The sequence below is a fragment of the Catharus ustulatus genome, chromosome 8 (genome assembly GCF_009819885.2).
Source record: "Catharus ustulatus isolate bCatUst1 chromosome 8, bCatUst1.pri.v2, whole genome shotgun sequence".
NCBI lineage: Eukaryota > Metazoa > Chordata > Aves > Passeriformes > Turdidae > Catharus > Catharus ustulatus.
This window is the reverse complement of record NC_046228.1, coordinates 31,399,426-31,423,637: the sequence shown is the minus strand read 5'-3', so window position 1 is coordinate 31,423,637 and position 24,212 is coordinate 31,399,426. Positions and strand designations below refer to the sequence as shown.

The window sequence follows — 24,212 nt, the reverse complement described above, 5'->3', positions numbered from 1 at the left end:
GTATTTCCAGTTTTTTCCAGGAGGATGAGATTACAAAGGAAGGGAAAGGCAACAGGGAAAACAATCTCCATCCCAACCTGATTTTGGCAGCATTTGCAGCAAAGTGAGGGAGGTTCGTTCCACACACCTGACTCTGCCTGGGCTTCAAAACAGCACTTAAATTCTCTGTGAAGCAATTTTGTAAAAATTCCTTTTATTTATTCACCTGGTTGGAAGTCACTTTATTTTAACTCCCTGTGAAATGCTTCCCCTGGCTCAGACAAACCATTCAGAGCAGGTGCTGGGGTGCAGAGGAGACTTCAGTGAGATGAAAAAAGTCAGAATTAATGGGTTTTTTTTTCCCCATTTTCTTTTCTCAGTGATTCCAGCTTCCATACAGTCATGTTGTCATCTTGTAACTTCTTGAATCCATTTTTAACCCCCAAGAGGCAAAAAATAAAACACCCAATCCTGTGCAGCCTCAGCTGCAGGACAGTTTCCTTAACACCTCACCACACGTTCTGGGCTCCCCTTCCTAAAACCTTGAGGATTCATAACTCAGTCAGGTGGTGCCAGTTCTGTTTGACATCAGGAGCCCATGCCCAAATGCTGGCAGAGCTTGAATTGGTTTGGGTGGTTTATTCCATGGTGGCACTGGTTCCATGCCTGCTCATCTTGCACAAATCTGCTGTGCTGACCTTCAGACTTTCTTCCGTGGTCCTTTAAATCCTCGGGTGGCACCTTGTCCAAAGCAAATTGTGGATGGGATCCTGGGAAGGGAGACAGGTTTTAATCCATGTTAACAGCCCAGCCCTCACAGGCTCACTGGGATGCTTAATGCTCTGTGGGGCATTTTAAGATCCCAGAGTGGGAAGAGCATGGTATGGGAGGAGCAGGACATATAAAGTGCCAAATAATTTAAAGAATGGGCGAAGTACTGGTTGGATTTCCTGTGTACTCTGCACATTCCTGTCCTGGAGGCCTCTTTACAACAAGGTGTGTTACCAAATGTAACACTTGGGCAGTTGCAGTGGTTGGTGAGAAAAGCAGAAGCAGCATCCTGCACTACCTTGGGAAGAGATCAGGTGGGCAGACAAACACACCTTCCACAGTTCTGCTCTTCCCTACACTTTCTTCTTTCACAAATGGCTTTGGAAGCACACATGGGATTCCTGCCTGTTTTATCTTCATCACAGGAACACCCCAAGCAAAGGGCTGATAAGATGGAGTGGTCCCAGCCCCTTTTGCCCCAGAGGCCCAAGTACAGACCTAGATTTGTAGAGCCGTTTCTCTGGCACCGAGGGGCTGGCTGCAGGCTGAGAGATCTCCATGTTCTCCTCAGGCCCTGTTTCCACAGGATTGACTTGGAATTGCTCCACCATCTCCACGCTCACATCCATGGGCACACTGGCACTCTGCTCCATGGGGGAGCTCGTGTGCTTGGAGCCACTGCAGAGATAAAATTTTACATCCTGGCTCAGGAGCTGCTATGTGAGCCCAGAGCCAAGGAAATCAAACATACTTCATGAAGAAACAAGTCCATCTGGGATGGATTCCTTCCCAGTATCCCATCTAACCCTGCCCTCTGGGAATGGAAAGCCATTTCCCCTTTTCCTGGCACTCCATCCTTTATAAAGAGTCTTTCTCCATCTAGCTCCCTCAGGCACTGGAAGGCCACAATTAGGTCACCTCAGAGCTACTCTTCTCCAGGTTGAACAATCCCAATTCCCTCACAGTTTCCTTGCAGGACAGGAGGAAAGTTCTGCAGTTACCATTTCACCTTCTTGGGCCTGTCAAACCGAAAGTCAGCAGGATAAAGGTGCACGGTCACCAGGTGATCCTTCCTGTCCTTGCTGCTCTTGAACTTCTCCGTGCAGCCTTCCACCAGACACTGGTACTGAAAGGCAGGGAGGAGAAAGAAAAAAGTTTTCTGGAAAAAAAAAAAAAACACAAGTGCACACCAACCACAAGGCAAGGGCTGGGCATGGCAGCTCACCATATTTTGCTTCTCAGCCATTATCTGGAAGAGGGAGTCGTGCCACTCCAGGATGTGGATGTCCAGGAGATTCCCAGAGGGAAAGGAGCGCTTGCAGAAGGAGCAGACGTTCCTGTGCAGGGTGTTGTAGTGGTGTTCATAGCTCTCCAGCGTGTCAAACACCTGGCTGCACCCAGAGATGTGGCAGCTGAACTCGGACACCCTGCAGGGAAATCAGGGCATCCCTGCTTTAAGCTAAATTAGAGCCTTAATTTCAGCTGCAAACATCCCCTCTAAATTACTTTATCCAAGAATCCCAGGATGGCTTGGACCACAAAGCTCATCTGATTGTTATGGGCAGGGACACCTTCCACTAGACCCACACCTGCAGCCACAATACTTGTGGCATTATTGGCCACTCAAAATTAAACCCCAGGGGCAATGGATCAAAGATCATGATGCTGCTGGCAGCTGGAAACTTATTTGCCATTGGAAACTTATTAACCATTATGGCTTCAGGATCATCTAGATCATCCTCCTGTTAAACAGTGCTTCAGTGAAGAATAAACAAGCCGCGAGGTAATAAATGAGCTGTTTGACCTAAAAGTTGCAGTTGTGGATGACAAATCTGTGCCACTGCTTTTTTAAGAGGCACCCACACAACACTCAAAAGTACTTCCTGGATTTTACACACAATAGCAAGACCAAGATTCTCCCCCAGGCTTAGCCTTCCCGGTTGGAGCTGTGCCAGCTGCAGCAGCCCAGAGCAGCTGTGGCTGCCCCTGCATCCCTGGAAGTGTCCAAGGCCAGGCTGGATGGGGCTTGGAGCAGCCTGGCCCAGCAGGTGTCCCAGCCCATGGCAGGGGGGAGGACTGAAATGATCTTTAAGGACCTTCCAACCCAAGCCATTCCTTGATTCCATGACAGGCGCACTCGGAGCTGTGGCGACGAGACCGCCTCACTTACTTGGGTCTCTCGGCCACCTCCTCCAGGCTGGTGAGGACGCCCTGCAGGTAGAGGTGCCTGTGCACGTCCCCATCCTAGAAAGGAGCAGAGAACGGCTGTGGGCGGGCTGGCAGGGCTGCACACCGCAAACCCTTCTGCTCCGGGGGAAGCCGCACTGGGAGCGGCCCCCACAAAACCCCGGGCGCGCCGGCCGCCTCACCTCGAAGAGCGCGTGTTGGGGGCCGAGGCGGAGGCGGCGGGGGGCGAAGGTGAAGGGCGGCGTGGGCTGAGGGGGACGTGGGGATGGGGGATCCTGAGGGAGCAGGGGGAGCCCCTCACGGAGGAGGAGGGGAAGCCGCGGTGGCAGCGGTAGCATCGCGGGGCGCTCTGCGCATGCGCGGGACCACCGGCCTGCCTCCGTTTGACGGACTGCGCATGCGCATAACCCTCTGCCGGCCTCCGCCGTGTGTCCAGTGCGTGCGCGGGACCATCTGCCCGCCTCCGCTGTGCGTACTGCGCATGCGCGGGGCGCGCTTTCCCGGCGCCAGCGGCGGCACTTCCGGGCGGGCAGGTAGGGATGGGATGGGGTGCCATGGATACCTAGAGTAGGGCAGGGTGGGCTGTGGAGGATGAGACGGAACGGAGCAGGACGCGGATGAGTGCTGTCCGGCCCCGAGCGTCGCTCCAGGCGAGCTGCAGAGGACGCAGTGGGACCCGCAGCCGGTGTCTGGGGGCCGTCGGGTCATCCCGGGATGGGGATCCCACCGCTGTTTGCCCGGGGCCCGTCCGCGTGTCCCAGGTTGCGGCTGTGCCGGTGCCCCAAGCAGGCACCTCCTCATGTCCGGCCCAGCTCCTGCAGTTTCTCTTCATTCCCTGCACCCCTGACCCTCAGGCGCTTCAGCCCGCGGGAAATCCCAGTAGGATCAGGGCCCCAAGTGGTGGGGGAACCTGAGCCTTTATTAAGCTCGGGCTGGACCAGGCCCTACACAGCCTGTTCTAATTTGTGTCTAATTTTGAGTGGAGAGATGGACCAAGGGATCCTTTCCAACCTAAGTGATTCCATGATCTTGGCAAAACAAAAGTGTGTCCTTGTGCTTGATACATGGATCTGGATTGTATCTGCTTGATACCATCTGTGCAGGGTGTCACATAAAACTCCTTATTTATTTCCATGACTCCGGACTCAGGGGTCTTACTTCTGATTTACAGAATCACAGAATATTCGGAGTTGCAAGGGACCCACAAGGATCATCATGTCCAACTCTTACGTGAATGGCCCATTCCAGGATTGACCCCACAACCTGGGTATTTTAGTACTTGGCTCTGACCTGCTGATCTCACCTCAGGGTTCTGTGACACTATTAAAGTTATTATTTAAATGATCTGCAGGGTTTGAGTGAAGTTAGTAAAGTGGGCAGTGGAATAGGAAGACCCCTAAACTTGGGCAGAACTGCTTTGGAGTGATTTCAGGAGCAGCAGCAGCCTGTCAGGACACCAACCAGAGTTCTTTCTGAGATGAAAAAATCCTCTGCTGGGATTTTAAGCAGCCTGGGATAGTGGAAAGTGTGCCTACCCATGGCAGGGGCTGGAATGAGATGAGCTTTGAGCTCCAAACCATACAAGGAGTGTTCCTGTTTTGTTCACTTCCTCCTCCTTTGTCCCAGCCAACATCTCCACCTTCCAGCAGCGTCCCCCTGGCGGGGATGTTTCCCCTGGGAGCAGTGTGGTGAGCCCTGGTTGCCGTGTCCCCAGGGCTGGTGGCCCGAGCCGGGAGCATGAGCGAGTTCCGCATCCACCACGACGTGAACGAGCTGCTGAGCCTGCTGCGGGTGCACGGCGGCGAGGGCGCCGAGGTCTACATCGAGCTGCTGCAGAAGAACCGCACGCCCTACGTCACCACCAACGTCTCTGCGCACAGCGCCAAGGTCCTCCCGCCTCCTCCTGCTCTCTTGGGCAAGGAGGAAAGGAAAAAAAAACAGGGGGTGGTCAGATCTGGGGTCACTGCTCATGGTGTGAAGTCTGGCAGGGAGAGGTAAAATCCATGAGGGTTGGTGTGAGAAAATGATTGTCGGGACTGGGGTGGGGGCAAGTTCAAAGAAGGAGGGTGTTTTGTAGGATATTAGGAAGAAATTGTTCCCTGTGAAGGTGGCAGCCTGCACAGAGTGCCCAGAGAAGCTGTGGCTGCCCCAGGATCCCTGGAAGTGTCTAAGGCCAGGCTGGACAGGGCTTGGAACAGCCTGAGATAGTGGAAGATGTCCCTGCCTGTGGCAGGGGGTGGAACAAGATCACCTCTATGAAAATTGTATAAAATGCAATTATATGACTAGCACCTGACTTTTTTCTTTTGAATATGACCCAGATTTTAGAGATTAAAACCTGACACTCATGACCAGACATACTTTTATGGCTGTAAGACTGCTTTTTGTTTTCATTTTTAAAAGCAATCCACCAGTCAACCTCTAAGTGCCAGGAAGTCTCTGACTCTGAAATTTTGCATCTTCACAGCCTGAGCTGCTTGTGTGCTCTAATTCCATTTAGTTTTAATTTAACTCCATTTAATATTAATGTGGTGTTTTACAGGTGAAAATAGCAGAGTTTTCTCGAACTCCTGAAGATTTTTTAAAGAAGTACGATGAGCTGAAGTCTAAAAACACGAGACATCTGGATTCTTTAGTTTATCTGCTGTCCAAACTCACTGAAGACAAAGAGGTTGGTTCCTCATTTAGAAACGGATTTTGAAGAGTAGCAGCAATGCAATGATTTCAAGCACAGCTGGTGGTAAAGTTCAGTGAAATCTGTAGAAATCAACAAATAACCAGTTCTAGCTTTTACTGTGTTATTAAAACCCTACAGAGAGTTCTGCTTCTCTTGATATAATTCACAAAGACGTGGAAAACTGGGACAGAGAGATCTGTGGTTAGATTCAGTACAGCCAGGGTATGGTCATGTGTTTCTTGCTTTAGATTATGCTGACCAACATTCACAAAATCTTGTCTTTGTTCGTACAGACACTCCACTACCTGCAACAAAATGCTAAAGAAAGGGCAGAGCTCGCAGCAAACGCAGCCACCAGCAGCAGCACGAATTTTTCCATCCCCTCATCCACTTCCAAGATGTCTCTGCAGGAGCTGGAGGAGCTGCGCAAGCAGCTCGGCAGTGTCACGGCCAGCTCCAGTGCACAGCAGGTACAAAGCCCTTCCCAAGCTCTGGGCACAAAATCTTCCCTTTTCTTACTCAGATCATATCAAGTCTTGGTGCTGTTCTTAGTAAGAGTGACCTTTTTCTGTTCTAGTCAGTTAAGGTTAAATTCTTTGAGGTTATTCTGAGCTTAAATTCACAGTTAAATTGTGGCACAGGCTGCCCAGAGCAGCTGTGGCTGCTCCATCCCTGGAGGTGTCCAAGGTCAGGTTGGGCAGGGCTTGGAGCAACCTGGCATCATGGAAAAGACAGAAAGGAAGAGGAAAAACAGCTGGAGATGCAAGCTTGGCAAACATTTCATTAGCATCTGTAGGTTGTGAAGTCAGAGTGCAAAAGGGCAATTTATTATTTAAATCCCAAATTCTGTTTCCTGTTGTTATTCGTATAAAAAACTGTACTGTGGTGGCTTGACCTGACAAACAGGGCAGGGAGGGGGAAAAAATATGGTGAAAAATTTGTGGGTCAAAATAAGGATATTGGCAGTATATGGAGAGTTCTTTGTTCAGAGGGGAAAGAGAAGATGCTCAGAGGTCCATAGTGCCTTCTCATGTCTGGTCAGCAAAATCTAACAGGGGACAAGCCTCAGATCACTTCAGGCCCTCAATGGAAAGAGGGATGGACCTTCCATGTGCCATGCTTTGGGCCTCTGGGCTTGAAGGGCCTTGTGTGAATGTGATGGTGGAGAACTGAAATCCTAAACAAAGGGTCCAACCTCTCACCCTGTCAGCAATGGTGAGACCAGCCTGGTCCCACATACACTGAAATACTGCACAGGCACTGGGCCTGACTCATCCAGATCCTTCACAGACAATCTGAGCCAAGTGGGAGATTTAGATCATGAGGGGAAGATGAATTTCCAGTGAGATAACTGATCTTACCAGGATTTATGTGTGAACTTGCTAAAAGAGGAAAGACCTGGAAGTGCCATTCTCTGGGATGTGCAGTTCACAGCCAGAAGGATTGAAATGCCATCACAAGCCAAGATCTGTGCTTCCCTGCTGCTCCATTTGTAGTCTCTTCACACTTAAAGAGCTGGAACTGTGTTAAAAGGCCCTGATGGGCTGGGACAGGAGGACATTCCTTGGAAGTGTTAGGTCTGCTCAGCCTCTGACACAGATCTTGTGTCCATGAGGGTCACAAATGGAGCTGGAGGTGTTCATGGACCTCAGAGACGAGCCCTTCCTCTCCCTCCAGGGGTGTTGGCACTGCCATTGCTCACCATGTCAGATGCAGGTTTCTAAGCATGACAGTGGCAAATTCCCCCCTCTGCCAGGGGTGCTGAGGTGTCACCTGAGGGCTGTGTTTTCAGCCCTGGGAGTTCTCCAGGCTGCTGTTGAAGCCTGTAGTGACAGTGACCTAAATTTCAAGTTGCAGAGAGAAGGTGATTCATGCCCCTGGGACAGGTGCTTTGTCACCAGTGCCACAAGTGCTGTGCCATCTGCCCTGGGATTGCTTGGCACTGTCAGAGAGATCATGCAGTAACTGGAGTTACTGCTTAGACCAGTTTTGGTCCAGGTTTCATCGAGGTGGGGAAAGTTAAGTGTTCCCATTTAAGTGCTACCATTTCTGCTCCTGTTTTGAACACTTCCAGAGGTGGTGACACCACCATTACCCTGGGGAGCTTGTTCCAATGATTTACCACTCTCTCAGTGAAGTAATTTTTTCTGCTTGCCATTTGGGAAGACCTACTGGTGGCTGCCCTTCTCCCAGGCAGACCATACTCATACAGCCAACTGAGGTTTGCAGTTTCATGTGGGGTTTAGCCATCCTTTGAATTGCTGGCAGCTTGCTTGATGCTTCCCATTTCTCCATATGAAAGTGCCAGTTCTGTTAGAGGAGCAGAGGAAATCGAGGTCCTTTTAGCAGATCACCCACACATGATGTAAATAAGACAGAGAAATGAGCCTGTACATATCCCTTTTCACACACACACATCTGTGGAGTTTCAGAAATGGCCTTCATCAGCCCTGTGTTTGTGCACTTGGGGCTCCAAATGTTCATGTAGGTTGTGCATCTCACAAGCTTCCCCAGCTGATGATTGATCTTGCACTCCATTTATTTTAATGTCAGAGCTGGGGGTGGAAAGTCTTTCAGTCTTCAAGAGCTCACTTCCTTCGCCAACTCCCACTCAGAGCAAAAAAACTCCATCATTTTCCAGCTCTCTGTGGGTGGATTTGTCTGGGTTGCATTTGGCACTGAGTTCAGAGGTGTTCAGTGCCCCTGGAATAGGATGTTGGTGCTTCTGGAAGGAATCTGCTGCTTTCAGGTGGTGCTCTCTCCAAACCAGTAACCACTGGCTGGTGGTTTTGCATGTCCCCATTCTGCTTCCCTGGGTGTACCCCAGCACCCAGGCCACTGTGGACAGATGCAGAAAGGCATTATTTGATGTACCCCCACAAAAAAAGGTCAAATCTTTAAAAAATACGCATTTTTTGCAGCAGTGGGGCAAACAGACTGGGTGGTACTAGGAGATTAAACCCTACAGTATGCTACTCAAATACCAGCTGTTCTGCTTTCTGTTCTCAAGTCCTTCAATCAGTTTGCAGTCAATTTGTACTTGGAATTAAACATTTCTTGGACTTCTGGAAGTCTCCTGATTTTTCCTTTCTTTCCCTCTCTCTCTTTTTCCAACAGCCTCTTGAGCTTACACGAAAAATCCTCCGGGATAAGCAGAACAAGAAGAATTCTGGTCAGCCCATTCCAGTATTTCCATCCTGGGTGTATGAGAGACCTGCACTTATTGGAGATTTCTTAATTGGCACCAGTCTAAGCACTGACACAACAGTACCAATAGGTATGAGAAACACAGGGAAAATTGCATGAATTTGTAGTGTTTTGTTCTCATACCAAAATGCTGTTCAGATGTTCACAGTCAGCAAAACTTGGCACTTTTTTTTTTTTGTGTGACTGTATTTGAGCTGTTTTCTGGGTGTTTGAATATTTTGGCAGCAAGGATGTTGGGGAATTTGTTGGTGTTGGAAGTAGCTGGGCCCTTTTGGGTGGAAGGATCAGCACCAGGAGCTGTGGCTGGTGTTCTGTTGGCACTGGATGTCTGATCCTGCCTTCTGGATTTGGGTAAAAGTGAGCAAAGGATTCTGTTCTCCAGGAGAGCAAGGTACAAGACTGAAACAGGTGGATGATGGCACATTGTGTCCTTTTTTGTCTCCTGTTTGGAAACAGGCACTTTGCCATTAGCCTCCCAGGAGTCCATGATTGTGGAGGACCTGCTGTACGTTCTGATTGGTGTGGATGGAAGGTACATCACAGCACAGGCCCTGGTGGGCCGGCAGAACCGAGCCTTTTCCCTCGATCCAAACCTGGATCTGTCCATCAAGGAGTTGGTGACCAGGATCCTTCCTGTGGCAGCAAGTTACTCTGCTGTCACCAGGTACTGAGCTGGCTTTTGTCAGGGGAGGAGGCTCTCCTGTGAGAGCAGAGAATCTGCCATTGTGCAGGTGTTAACTTTAATTTAAACTATGGGGGTATAAAATGTGTTACAATTTATTGGGGTCAGTTTTAGCTACATCCCCTTCCCCTTCCCCTTCTTTCCTCTGTGCTTCCAGTTCACTTTTTCATTCACACACCTTTGTTCTTTCCACTCTTAGCCTTGGCAACTTCAGGTAAAATGCAGTTAGGATATGTCTGCCTGTTCTGTCTTCTCTTCCCATTCTGCTGTGAGTTTCCCCATATTTCCTGCTTTTTCCTCCCCTCTGGGCGTCTGGGACTGAGAGAACCTTTGTGTGCTGGTTCTCACTTTCTACACAGTGCTTTTTCAAATGATTCTAGTTCCCTTGAGGCTGGAGAGGAAACATCTTCCCACAGCTTTCCCTTCAAATTTCCCTTCTGGGATGGGAAATAAGGGAGAGGGACTGGTGTGCTTTCCAGCACAGGATCTACTGGTGTGCCTGCACAGCATCCTGAAGGCAGAAGTTCCTGAAAATTACACAAGTTACATTGCCTGAAAAAGCTTTTATTTTGCTTTTTGCAGGTTTATAGAGGAGAAGTCTTCCTTTGAGTATGGACAGGTGAATCATGCTCTGGCTGCGGCCATGCGGACTCTAATCAAGGAATACATGATATTAATTACCCAGCTGGAGCATCTTCAGAGACAGGGCCTTCTGTCACTGCAGAAGCTGTGGTTTTACATCCAGCCCACAATGAGGACCCTGGAGATTCTGGCTTCACTGGGTAAATATCCAAAATACAGCCCTTACATTTTGCCAGCTTGTGAGAACCGTGCAGAGTAGCCAAACAGGCAGGGCATGTGTAATGAAATTTTGATTTCTTGCTTTGTTAAAGAAAGCCCAGGGGAATTGTACTTGTGAGGGCACTGCACTTCTGGAGAAGAGCATTCAGGTTCTAGGGCTGAATGTGCCTTTGGAGCTGTCAGGAGGCTCCTCTGTGCCCTTGCCCTTCCATCAAATTGTATCCACCACCGCTGCCTTCCAAACTCCTCTCCAGCTCTGTGTGGGTGTACAACCAGAAGGAATCCCTGAAATTCATAGTCCATCCTCTTGATTACAGCTGCACAGGCTGCTCAGGGGGCCATGTCCAGTCTGGGGACCATTTAGGGTTTTGTTTCAGGACTTTTCAGGATGTAAGTGTCTCATGTTGGTATTTTTTCAATTCCAGCTACTTCTGTGGATAAGGGTGAGTGTATGGGAGGATCAACCCTGAGCTTGCTCCATGACAAGACTTTCAATTACACAGGGGACAGCCAGGCCCAGGAGCTGTGCCTCTATTTAACCAAGGCAGCCAGCGTGCCTTACTTTGAAATCCTGGAAAAGTGGATATATAGAGGCATCATTAATGATCCATACAGGTAAAGAACAGTTAAGCAATGAAAATGAAATGCAAAACTTCAGAAATACTGATATGCTTTGTCAAGTCTGCATCACCCAGGAAAACAACCCTCTTGGAAGTTTTTTTTTTGCTTTTGTAGAATCATTTGAAGCATTTTGCTGTATCTGATAGTTTATGCAACATTTCTGTTTCCCACATTTTCAGAATCCTAAGGTGGGGGCAAAGCTGAAGATAAAATATATGAAATTAATGTCTTCCTCACCCCTGCACTGACAAACAGATAATCTTTAGCCTTGGTTTATGAACTCTGTAGAATTCTGTTTCTCATTGCAGATCATCAGAGACACTGCATAATGCTTTTCCTCTTGCTTCACATACAGACTAATTTCAGTTCTTGATGGGATGTGTCCTTATGAGACCTTATTTCTGATAGATCACATTACCAGTTTGCAGGTCTACAAAAGTTTGTACCACTCATTGTACCACTCCCTACCCCTAAACATCTGCTTTAACTGTCCAGTGAGTTCATGGTGGAGGAGCATGAGCTGCAGAAGGAGAAGATTCAGGAGGACTATAATGACAAGTACTGGGATCAGAGATACACTGTTGTTCAGCAGCAGATTCCCTCCTTCTTGCAGAAAATGGCTGACAAGATCCTAAGCACAGGTAAAGAGAAAGGAAATGTCACCGTGCCTTGCCACTTCATGGGGTTGTCCAGCTGAATTGGGAGCATTGGAAGAGTCAGATTTCAAAAGAACCCCAATTCCTGTAAATAAAACAACACAGGAGCCCAGCAGCAAGGGGAGCTGTCTGTCTCACTGCTGTTTTGTGGGTAGGTTTTTTAGCTGGATGGAGCTGGGCAGCTGAGGTTTGACTATCTGAGTGCTAATTCAAGCATTCAACCTCTTACCATTGTACAAAACCCTCCAAAAGTGACTTGTGAAGCAGAGCAACAGATCTGCAGAGCCTCAGGCCACCTGTAGAGATGTTTTGTCACCACTGGGAAACAAAAACATTTCTAAATCTCCTTAAATGTGATACCAGGTGCCTATTTCAGAATTCTGTATCATCTTTTGAAAGGTGCCTAAATTCTTTCAGCACAACATAGTGTAAACATTTCTCAGCACTCTCAGGGAGTGGTGTGGAAGTTTTCCTGTTGGCTATACAGCAAGTATGAGTATGGACATTCTCTCTTTTTAATTTCAGGGAAATATTTAAATGTTGTGCGGGAATGTGGGCGAGACGTCACCTGCCCTGTGGCCAAAGAGGTCATCTACACTTTAAAAGAGAGAGCCTATGTGGAACAAATAGAAAAAGCATATAACTATGCCAGCAAAGTTCTTCTGGACTTCCTGATGGAGGAGAAAGAGCTAGTGGCTCACCTAAGGTTGGATTTATTTTACTAAATGCGTGATAAATAGATTGGTTCTGCTAAGGGACATTCATTTTTGAAGTTAGCTCTGTTCTCTTGGGATATTACCAAGGTGTTCTCTCTATTTCCATTTAGAAAGGTTGACCTAAAAAACAAGATTTTGGTTTTTTTCCCTGAAGAGGGAAAAAAGTAAAATCTAAAATTACAGAAATGTTGAGTGGGAAAGATGTCTGGGGTTCTCTGGTCCAACTTCCTTGGAAGGCTGTTGCCAAAACTAGATCAGGGCTTTGTCTAGCCCAGTCAGATCAGGAGTCTGGAGCCACAGTGTGTTATGGCTGTGCTCCTATTTTTACTCCAAAGCCTGCAGTTGTCATGTGTGGTCTCTGGCCAGGCACTTGGTTAATCCTCAGGCTCACCTCAGAGCTACTTCCAAGCTCCGTGCCCACTGCAGGTATCTCTTCCTGATGCCAGGTGAAAATCAAAATTTATGTATCCTGTTGGAGCAAAAGTCTGCTGGATTTTAAAAAAAATCAGCACAGATATTTGTTCATTGAGAGGAGGTCAGTATTCTGCTCAGAATTGGCAGCTGCCCCTTGGCTGGAGGAGATCTGGGAGTTGTTCAGGACAACAGTAGGAGCCTGCACCCAGCACACTTAGGGATTTTTTTGCATTTTTCTAGGCAAAAAAAAGAACAGCAGCAGCCCTGATCTGACTACACAGAAGTGTCCTGACTGAGGAAGTAGGGAGGAGGAGACATCCATAAAAGACTAGTCTCCAAACTAGTTATTTATGGCTGTGTGCTCTCCAGAAAGAGAAACATTTTGTGATCAAGCCCCACAGGCTCGTTGAATTAATTGCATTTGTTCCTTTAGGTTTGATATGGATTAACCTGGGCTTTAAGAAAAGTAACCAATTGTCCCTTCATTTTCTTGAGCAGATCTATAAAACACTATTTCCTGATGGATCAAGGGGACTTTTTTGTTCACTTCATGGATCTGACAGAGGAGGAACTCAAGAAGCCTGTAGACGACATCATAACGACGAGGCTGGAGGCTCTGCTGGAATTAGCCCTGAGAATGAGCACAGCCAACACTGACCCTTTCAAGGATGATTTAAAGGTGAGAATGGGTGGAAGCAGAAGAGAACTGACTTTGAGCAGAAGGCCTGCCATGGTTTGGGGAGAACCTGCTGCTTCCTAAGCTGGTGTGATGAATGGACAGTGACTCTGCCCGTGGGCACCTTACCTGTTGTTCCACAGCAGTTGTGGTTGTCCTGTAGCTTCATTTTTTCCCTGCTCTTATCTTCCAGATTGACTTGATGCCCCATGACCTCATCACTCAGCTCCTGAGGGTGTTGGCCATAGAAACAAAGCAGGAGAAGGCCATCATCAGTGCAGAGCCCACAGAGCTCACCCTCAGTGGCCTGGAGGCTTTTTCCTTTGACTACATCGTGAAATGGCCTCTGTCCCTCATCATAAACAGGTTAGGCATCAATCCACTGAGAGAAAAACAGGCATGTACTCTCACAAGAGGTTTTCCATGCCAGAATCAAACATTCCTCAAACCTGGAGAGCAGGGAAGAACACACTTTCTGGTATCCCTGGTTGCAGACTCAAAGGGTACAGGCTGTTGCTACTGCAACAGGCTATTTTGCATTTAACTGAGTTGTGAGGGATGGAAGGGTTCATTTTTCTGCAGGAATTTGCCTCTTGTTTCCCTGGAGAAACACTGCTGTAAGGCACAAGCAAATGGGACAAGCAGCATTGCATGAAGAGAGTGACAGCAATTAACTCCTCCCTTAATTTCCCCTCTAAAAATTCCATTGAACCGATGAGACTTTCCTAACGACGTGACGCTTTTGGAATTTTGTCTCTTCCTTCCCAGCAGAGTGTGTTAGCTCTGGTGGTAGCTGTGGAAGTGAAAATAGGATTTGGTAAGGTTTCCTGAACTGTATCGACTGGAGCTCTGCACACACCTACGCTGAAGTGTCTGAGCACAGACCTGAATCCAGTCCCAGAGCTATAAATAAGCAGCCCCATCTGCTTGTGACAGTGCATTGCTGGTGGGGTAATGCTGCCTGTAGCTTGGTTACAGCTTTGCCTCCCCTTTTTTGAAAAACCTTTGCTAAATTCTTGGGTGAATTCTAAAATCCTGGTGAATTCTTGAGTGACCATCGTAGCCTCAGCGCGGTGGGTGCAGGACCACAGTGTCTGAACCTTCCCTCCCAGCCCCTGTGTGAGTGACCCCTGCATGGAGCTCGAGGGAATTAAGGAGGCTGGTCATGGAGGCACTGGCAGGAAATACGGAGGAGGGTCTCCTTGGAGAGGAATTCTTTGGGATGGTTGCAAATGTGACTCCCCTGCTTCGGTTCAGCACAGATCAGGTGTGAGGAACACATTGTGTAGAGTCTCTTTACCTCTGAGCAGCCTCAGCCTTCACAGCTTAGTCTGTCAATCAGAACAGGCCTTCATCTGCATGGGCCTCTCCTTTCTTTCCAGGAAAGCACTGACAAGGTACCAGATGCTTTTCAGACACATGTTCTACTGCAAGCACGTGGAAAGGCAGCTGTGCAACGTTTGGATCAGCAATAAGACAGCCAAGCAATTCTCCCTGCATTCAGCTAAGTGGTACAGCCTTTTTTGTTTTTAATATCAAAATTTTAGGTTTATATAAGCAGATATTTGAAGTCTCTGACAGGTTCAAACTCTGACTGCTAATTGAGGTAAAGCCATGGAAAATAATCAGAGATGGTTTGCAGTGACTTTATAATCCCTCTCACACTGCAGCAAGGCATTTGCTAGGACAGAAATATTTAGCTGTGCTTGGCTGTGCAAGCCTGGTGATAGTTCTCCGTGGCATTTGCTAGCTCTGAGCTGTGTGGGTGTGATTTCTCCCCTAGGTTTGCTGGTGCTTTCACACTGCGGCAGCGGATGCTGAATTTCGTGCAGAATATCCAGTATTACATGATGTTTGAAGTGATGGAGCCAACATGGCACATTCTGGAGAAGAACCTGAAGCTGGTGAGTGAAAGTCTTAACAAATGTAATGCCTAATTCCAGTGGCTGCAGGTGTCTGTGGATTTTGTTGGAGGCATTTAAATAGCTGGGAGCTGCTGTTGCTGCCACGCTGCAGAGTGCTGCTGTTCTGCACCACCTTCCTGCTTGATTAGTCATACATCTCCTTCCTGTGCTGCATCCCCCTGTCTGCCCAGCTCACACTCTGCTCCCTGTTATATAAAGGGAGGTTTTTCTTCAGCATTCCCATACACAGGAGGAAGAGAGCTGTGGAAAAGGAAGGTGGATGCAGAGTGCAAAGATCATAAACCGGTCCAGGCATCTCCAGCTGATTCCTTGGTTGAGTTAAAGTCCTCTTAGAAGTAGAGCCTGTGCTTTTCCTTCCTTGAAACTGCCAAGGACAGGCATGCTGGGAATGTTTGGTATCAAAAAGGCCATTATTATTATTTTTTTATTATTATTATTATTTTTATTATTATTATTCCCTCTGGTAGCCACCCTGTGATCAGACACTTCTGGGTTGCACATCTTTTTTCTCTTACACCATGGAAAACATTCATCTGAGGTACCAGACAACCCAACACCCCTGCAATCAGCTCTCTGGGCAGCTGTCTGATGGCCCTTGTGCATCTTCAGCATCAACTGATCCTGCCTTAGTTCTTACTGTGCCCTGAGGAGTTGTTTTGGGGTCAGCTAACCAACAGTTTTTGATGCCCTGTCATGTTTTTTCTGGAGAATTCACAGGAGTGTCTCTGCATGTTCTTGGCAAGAACTCCTTAATGAGAAGGGTTCATATGTCAAGCTCCTGGAGAATGTGGGAATTGTACTTATTTCTTAATTTTGTTGCAAGTTCAGGTTTGCAAAATATATCACTCAGTTGACTTTACTTGCATGGAGGCCTTGTTGAAGTTATCCTCCCCCTGTTTTCTCCTTTCATTTGAATTTTAGGGGGGAAAAGGATGATCCTCACTGGTCTCATGTAGTGCCTCATGGTGCTACACTTCTCTCTTGTGCATTTTCACTTGAAGATAAGGTTCTCATCCTGAAATTGTGTAAAATCTTCATCTTCACAACATCATTGTCTTTATCAACACAACTTCATCATCATCTCCATTGCATTAGAAAGCTGAATTTATCCCTCTTCTGCAGTAGCTTGAAGGGATGTGGGAGGGGTTTCCTGCATTGGTCCTGCTGGAGCAGTGTGGATACCATGGCAATTTTAGTACTCTGGTTCTTTCCTAAGCTTGATTTGTGTTCTGAGCTTCACCATGTCCCATAACTGTGCAGAGTGAGAGAGAGTTTGATCATTTAAAACTCAGTTTATAATTTAAAACTCAGGACCACAACAGCCTGTTGGAGTAGCAGAGATGAACAAAAATCTTACAGAATCCTCTCAACACTGCATGTCCCAGTTCCTAAAGCATATTTCTGAAAAGCCTGTATGTTTTAATGATAAGTTTATTAGTCATTTAAGATTCTTTGATTGGTTTCTCTCATCTCCTCTTGTTTTTGCTGACTTTACTGAGGTTGTGAAGGTGGGAATGGCCATGCCAAGCAGATTTAAAAACAAAGTAAATGCAAGTTCATAAAGCAGATAACTCCATCCTTTCCAGGGGGAGGCTTGGGTGATCTGTGGGGAGGTGGTGTGACAAATCAAAGGTTTAAAGCCTGTGAGGGGCTGCTGAAGGCAGTAATGTAGATACAGTCTCCATCTGGGGATGTTTCTGGGAGGTGCACGAGGAGTTTCTCACTCTGAGAGGTGCCTGTCAGAGGCAGGGTACTGGGATGGAGCTTTGGGGCTGGGATGGAGCTCTGGGACAGAGTAGCACAGCAGCCCTGGTTTGGTTTGGCATTGTTGGGCTGTCCTGTCACAGGCATCCAACATTGATGATGTCCTGAGCCACCACACCAGCTTCCTGGACAACTGCCTGAAGGACTGCATGCTCACCAACCCAGAGCTGCTCAAGATCTTCTCCAAGCTGATGTCTGTGTGTGTCATGTTCACCAACTGCATGCAGGTGTGTACAGCCCCCCTGTGCCACTGCCAGCCCTGACATCCCTTTGGCAGCCCCATGTGGACTTGCCTCTGTTCCCTCTGTCAGCCTTCCAAAGGGTTCCTGTGGCTTCTCACTCCTCAAAATCATCCTTTTTCCATGTGGAGATCAGGTTCATATGGACCAAATTCCCTCTTTTGAGGTGTAAGTTGTGGTGCTCTGTAGAGACCCTCCCAGCCAGCATCAGGGAGCCCACAGCTTTTCCAAAACCCATTTTCCAGTGGGTTTAGGGAGATGTGTGTGTCAGCATGCACAATTCAGTCTGAGTTAGCCTTCCTGGGAGGCAGGGTGGGCAGAGCTGAGGCTTGTGCTTTGCCACAATGGAAGGAGTGGGCTGTCACCATGTCCCCAACGCTGTGCCCTTGGCAGAGGTTCACCCAGAGCATGAAGCTGGACGGTGAGATGGAGAGGCTGACCCTGGAGCACGGCACCATGCTGGGCCCGCCCACCGAGGAGGAGCGAGCTGAGGAGGCTGCCAAGAAGAAGCTGACCAACAAGGTGGGCAAGGGGGGACAGCTGGTCTGGCTGGCACTCTGGGTGGCCACTTGCACATAGTCCTTCCTGGTTTCTGGACCACCTCTGGCACAAAGCACAATCTTTGTGGAATTGTGGGCAGTGTGGAGCGCTGCTGGAGTTCTCAAAGTCTGCTTTGAAGACCCTGTCTCCCACAGCAGTCCCTGCTCTGGTTTTTGAGATTTTACTTGTGTTTTCAGCTGTGCAGAGCCACATCCAGGCTTTGAAATGCCACCACTTTCCCATTCCCAGAGTGTGAGAGGGGCTCTTTGCAGCCCATGCCTTTCATACCCAAGGGATCTGTCCTGTCCATATTTCTCTGTCTAAATGCACAGGGGAATTTAGTCTGTGGTTAGCAGATCCTCCTGTCCCTCTGGAAGCTCCTCTGGCACTACATCTGCATCACCACTGCAATCACAGAGCTCCAGAGGTCACAGCCTGTCTTGGGCAGCACACATTTTCTGCCTACTTTCCTGCTGCTTGAAAATGAGCAATGGCAGCATCTATTTGTGGATAACTCAGCTGGGGTCTGCTCTGGGCTTCTCCCAGGCTGGGCTTTTAGCTACCAAGGACTTTGAAAGATTGATTTTAGAGTCTGAGCAGCTGTGAAGTTTGATGGCAGAATCTTTGAGCTGATTAGGGAATGGAGGGAATAATTGCAGCCCTTTGGCAAGTGCAGATCAGCAAACACATGGGGCAACTCCCTTTTTTCTTGGCAGCTTTTAGCAGAGCATGCTGACAACCTGCACCTCACATCTGGCTTTGAAGCCACCATCAACAAGTTTGACAGCAATTTCTCCACACATCTGCTGGACCTGCTGGACAAACTGAGCGTGTACAGCACCAATGACTGCGAGCACAGCATGCTCAACATCATCTACAGGTGAGCCAGGCCTTTTCTGTCTGTGGCTTCTCCTCCCATGGGTCCCAGATTGAGCTCAGGAGATGCTCATTGTCACTGAGCAATGTGTATATTTTGAAGCTCTGAGCAACCTGGGCTACAGGAAGGTGTCCCTGCCCATGGCAGGGGTTGGAATGAGATGGTCTTTGAGGATCCTTCCAACACAGACCATTCTGCTTTGCATTTCAACCAAAGGTTTTAGAAAAACCCCAAAACACACTCCTTTGAATTATGGGAAATCTGTCCATTAATGTTGTAAATGTAGTGTTAGTTTTTCTGGGGTGTGGAGACAGTGAACAAAACCAATTTCCAAATACAGCCTAAATATTCCAAGATGAGAAAATCACACGAAGGTTTGATCATAAAGTGTCTATTTTAAGTTCCCATATTGAATTTGTTTAAATAAACAGCTTCTTGGAAATCAAAATGCCTTCAGAAATACATAAAAGTCAGGTACACAGGATAGGGGGGAAGAGGGAAAGAGCAGATGGAAGTTTTGGTGCTGGGTTTATAACCACTGTGTTGCTTTTTCAATAAAAAAATCCCTGGAAGTTCTGTTCCCATCTGTACTGGATATGTTTTAGGGCTGGCTGAAACCCTCACACCTTTGTTGAGATGTGCTACCCCTGAAAGCAGAGAGAGAGGAAATGTTTCCCTTATCTTTTAAGGAGATTGTTGTCCCCTCCTGCTGCCATTTCTGACAGCATCTGACAGGGCTGTCAGGATTCCTGGCACTTTCTAAACACTGTTAGGTGAAGTATTCCCACAGGAAACTGTGCTTCCAATTGTTCTTTTCTTCTGGGAACTTCTTGTCCAGCAGCTGCCACAGGGCTACACAGCCCCTGGCAGTGCCCCAGGGCTGCTGGGTGTGCTGAGCTCTCCTGCTTCCATCTGCTGTCAGGGGAGGAACTTCCAGCCACCAGAGCTGCCCCTCTGGGTGCTGCTGAGTCCCTGAAATGGGAATGTAGGTGAGGACCCCTCCTCCACAGCCATGGGAACTCTGGTTCACTCCATCTCTGAAGTGACCAAAGTCAAAGGTCTTCTCGTCATCTTGGAATTTCTCCAAAAGATTCTTTCTGTAGCTGTGAGTTCAGGCCCCAGCTGTACAGTTGGTTGCTGTTCCTGCCAGGAGAGCCAGGTCTCTGCAGGACCTTTTGGGAAAGGCTGGTGTGGCTTCTTGACATTTTATGTCACCCTTCATCTGCCTGGACAGGCAGTTCATCGTCATCAGGCTGCTGTAGGTTACAGGCAGGATCCCTCTGTAGGAAAAGGCTGGCAGGTTTAAGCTCTCCCTCTTCCCTGTTTGCCATCACTCCTGAGTATCACAGGAGCATCCACACTCAAGTTAGATTCAGGAGCACAAGCAGTTGAGTCACCCAGGCAGGAGCATTTACTGCTCCTCAGTGCTCCAGCTCTGCTTCCTCCTTTATCCTTTTTTTTAAACATTTTTACCATCTCCTGTACAAGTTCTAACAGAGGGGCTTGTTCATGGTGCTCCTTCCAGGAGATCTTGATGGCAACTCTCTCCATGATCCCAGGGCACAGGGGACATGGCCAGCACAGTGTTGAAGACCAAATGACCTGCTCTTGTCATGGTGTGAATGCCACACACGTGCCAGGACAGTGGGACAAGCTGGTGCTGCACCCCACAGCCTCGCTGTGCATCCTGCCCAGGGTGCCACAGCCAGGAGCTGCTCCATCAGTCACAGCCCACACTGGGGGCTCAGCTGGGGCCAGCAGGTGACTCCTGAGCCGTGAAACCTCTGCAGCTGGTTCTTCCAAACATGGAGAGGTTGGTTTTTGCAACCAGCAAACCAAACTTCCTGCTTCAGGGGAAAGGAGAAATGTGATGATGCAGATGGTAAAGTGCTTCTGTCCATGGTGTGGACAGTGACCTCAGCTGCACACAGAGGCTCAGAGGAAGCCTGGGGGCTTTGCCCTCCCTTTATTTCCATGCCCCAGTCCTTATGCCACCAGAACTGCCATCACTGTCAAGTTCCCCCCTTATTCGGGACTCTGAGGTCACTTGAGCCTTCACCAAGGCATTGGACCTGCTGGACCTTTCCTGTCAAGGTAGATGTCCCCATTTCCTTAGCAGAAATACTGGATGTTAACAGGCCATGGGACCTGCCTTTCCAATCCCCTAGGCTGCTCAGGGGTGGTTTAAAGGGTGGAAGCCCCACAATGATGCCCAGAGGTGACATTTAGCTCCCATTCAGGTTGGAGGGATTGTTGGCTCAAGGCCTGGGCTCTATGGCAACAGGAACCCAAGAAGCAGAGTGGAGACAGTTGCCATCTGAAATAACATATTTGACTGAGAGAGTTTATAAGGAAGACTTTGTAAGACATACCACTCTTTTTTTCTACTTTATAACCTTTTTATGGGACTGCTTTCCAACAGGGATCATCAACATGTCAGATAAATAACAAAATTCACAGTTCTGGTACTTGCTCATCACTTATTTGATCCTAGTTAACACTTTTTGTTAACACATTTTGTAGTACTGAATAACTGAGGCGTTTTATTTGTGGCATTAAACAATAGGAGATGGAGATGCAGGGGGTTTCCTTCAGAGCTCACAGGTGGCAGATCTTTGGTGTGCCCAAGTCCTGCTCAGGTGTGTCATAGAATAGAATCAGAAAATATCCTGAGATGGAAGGGACCCACAAGGATCATCCAATCTCTGCACAGACACCCCAGCAATCCCAGTCTGTGCATCCCTGCTGTCCAAGCACTCCTGGAGCTTGGCAGCTCAGGGCTGTGCCCAGCACCCTCTGGGGGAAGAACCTTTCCCTGATCTCCAACCTAAACCTCTCCTGACACTCCAGCCATTTCCTTGGGAGTGCTGGCAACTGCAGGAGCTCTTCAGTCACTCCAGCACACCCCAGGAGTGAAAAGGAGAACTAACTGGAGAGGGCTTTGGCAACCAGATTAGTTAAGTCCACATTCTTAGAAATCTAGTACATCAGTGTGGTTATCAGACATCCTTCCTTTACCAGTTTGGAGGAAACTGAGCTCAAAGTAGGTCACCAGAGCATGAAGTGGTGCAAACCCCACTGAATCCACAAAGCAAGAAACTGCCATGTAAGCACATACTGAGGAAGCACCACAGAAATTCTGAAGAAATGGTTGTCACAGATCACTTAAAACTAAAAACAGCCGAAAGGGAAGCCAAGCAAAATCTGCGAGTCACTGAGCTGGGAATGAAGCAGCTTTAGAAATGGAACAGGTCCTCAAAGTAAAGAGTCCTGGCCTCGTGTTTGAATCAAAACTTGGTCAGTACTGTCACCTCGGTGTCAGGTTTCCCTGGTACCACTCCTCGAGGGCGAAAGCAATGTAAAGCTTTTCAACCAGGAGAGAGCAACAGATAAATTCCATCTGTCGAGGCTCTGTTTTCTGCAGGCACCAAAAAATGTCAAGGAACAATTTGTTGCCGTTTGTGTGAGGTTGTTAAGCAACATGAAACTCAAATATTGTGCCCATTCAGTTGGTACTGGAGCAGCCTAATTTGAGAAAGGGAGAGAGTAACTTTGGTGTGATTCACGGGCTTGCTCAGTGATCCAGGGCACACGAGTGCACGAGCTGCACAGGCTGTGGGTGCTCTGGGATCTGCCATGGGAAGGTGGCAGCAGGCTTGGGGCTGGGTGGCATCACTCTGGATTATCAGGGAGGTGGGATTGTGGTATCCCTGCTGTTGAGTGCTTTGGAGAGGCTTTTCCAAGTGTCACCTGTGGCTGTGGCCAAGCATCTTCTGACCAGTTGCTCGCATTGGTGAACTGTGGATCCGTGGGAAGCATCCTGGTGTTAGCCAGGAGGTGGTGGGGATGGAAACCTCAGCATTTTGTGGTGCTGTGTGGGTTTCCTGTGGGAGTTTTAGTGCCCAGTGGGGAGTGGCTGGGAAGGTACAGACACTGAGGAACCCTTGTCCACACAGGACACCTCTGTGTGGTCTGGAGAAGAGCTGTGAGCATTTGGTCCTTCCCCATATATTTGGGAATCATTTCCCTGTCAAAGGCACGGAAAAGGTGTCACCAACACCCGTGGCACAGCACACAGATCCCGTGTGGGTGCCTGGGGGAGGTTCCTGCTCACACCTCCCCCTCCTCAGGTGTGTTTTGCCCCTCAGGTTGGACTTCAACGGGTTCTACACGGAGCGCCTGGAGCACATGTCGGCCGAGCGCAGCCAGAAGGCTCCACCGCTGCTGCCCCGCCTGGCTGTGCCTGCCCAGTGACCTCCCCCATCCAGGGCAGCTCCACACCCACCCACAACCTGCCAACAAACCCAGAGACACAAGGGAATGTTTGCTCTCCTGAGGTGTTTGTGATGTTTCGGCCTTTTGTTGGTGTTTTGGGGTTTTTTTACTATGTTGTGCAATGATGTGTTTGTGTGTTGTAAAATAAATTAAATAACAACAACAAGAAGTAAAAAAAAGTCAGGGTTGTTTTGTCTGTTAACAGAGCTCAGGGTGCAAATATTGTGGATGCTCCATCCCTGGAAGTGTCCAAGGCCAGGTTGAACAGGGCTTGGAGCAGCCTGGGATAGTGGAAGGTGTCACTGCCCGTGGTAGGGGGTTGGAACGGGGTGATCTTTAAGTTCCTTTCCAGCCCCAAGCCCGCAGCAGAGGAGTTCGGGGAATCTAAACATTGCCTGAGGCACTTTGAGAGCAGCTGCCTAGAGGGAGAAAGAGAAATGTCTCCCTGAAACAAGGGGCAGCCAAGGAAGTGCCAGGGACACGGAGGCCTCAGGAACCTGAGGATATGTGAGGGCTGTGGGCACAGGGCTCAGTGCTCTTGGCCTTCCTCTCCCTCACTCCTCCTTTGCAGGGAGGGAAGAGCCAGGTGCTGTGTGCTCCATGGCTTACAGCTGGTCCTCCAGCTTGGCAGGGAGAGAGACCCCGGGAGAGGGTAGGGACCACCAGCAAGTGTTGAATTCCACTACAAGTCATGGAGAGTTCGTTTATAAATGAACAGCAAACTGCTAAGCACCCGTCGATGACTGATCCCAAATCCCATTCACACCCACGTGTCTGTGCCCATTTCCATTTCCTGCTTGGCCCTGGCTTGAAACACCCAAAATACAAACGTGTTTATCTGGCTTATCTGCCCTGATATCCCAGCTCCAGCCGCCCCAGTGCCCTGAGTCCCCCTGCAGAGCCACAGGACGTGTCCCACCAGGCCAGGGACCCACCTTTGTACCCCTTGGAATCCCCCCGAGGCCACACAGTCCCCAGTGCCACTTGGACCATTCCCCCATCCCAGTGTCCTGTGGGCAGCCTCCACTACCCCACTGACCCAGTCCCCCTATGCCCCATAGACCCTCCCCTCACAGCTGCAATACCCCACAGACCATTCCCAGATGTTCATGGACAGCCCCCAGTGTCCCACGGACACCCACCGGTGTCCTGTGAGCCTTCCCTGGCACCCTGGGTATCCTCCCCCTTGCCCCAGGGACCATCCC

The 24,212-nt window shown here is 48.8% G+C and overlaps 2 protein-coding genes across 2 annotated transcripts; one reads left to right on the top strand and one right to left on the bottom strand.

Annotated features, from left to right (window-relative positions):
• Nucleotides 1-204: 204 nt before the first annotated feature.
• On the bottom strand, nucleotides 205-3,295 carry ZNF511 (zinc finger protein 511). The gene is made up of 6 exons (XM_033066697.2): nucleotides 3,120-3,295; nucleotides 2,921-2,994; nucleotides 1,976-2,177; nucleotides 1,752-1,876; nucleotides 1,249-1,428; nucleotides 205-749 (listed from the first exon to the last, which is right to left on the bottom strand). Exons 1-6 carry the CDS (start codon nucleotides 3,273-3,275, stop codon nucleotides 680-682), a joined length of 807 nt encoding a protein of 268 aa, XP_032922588.1. The 5' UTR covers nucleotides 3,276-3,295; the 3' UTR covers nucleotides 205-679.
• An 82-nt stretch (nucleotides 3,296-3,377) lies between these two features.
• TUBGCP2 (tubulin gamma complex associated protein 2) lies at nucleotides 3,378-23,152 on the top strand. Its single transcript, XM_033066330.1, has 18 exons — nucleotides 3,378-3,470; nucleotides 4,564-4,824; nucleotides 5,480-5,608; nucleotides 5,908-6,084; nucleotides 8,732-8,891; nucleotides 9,278-9,485; nucleotides 10,086-10,285; nucleotides 10,730-10,919; nucleotides 11,421-11,566; nucleotides 12,107-12,287; nucleotides 13,210-13,390; nucleotides 13,581-13,753; nucleotides 14,770-14,898; nucleotides 15,171-15,291; nucleotides 17,160-17,303; nucleotides 17,709-17,837; nucleotides 18,572-18,735; nucleotides 22,881-23,152. The coding sequence occupies exons 2-18, from the start codon at nucleotides 4,675-4,677 to the stop codon at nucleotides 22,984-22,986; spliced, it is 2,688 nt and encodes an 895-aa protein (XP_032922221.1). The 5' UTR covers nucleotides 3,378-3,470; nucleotides 4,564-4,674; the 3' UTR covers nucleotides 22,987-23,152.
• The last annotated feature ends 1,060 nt before the right edge of the window (nucleotides 23,153-24,212 follow it).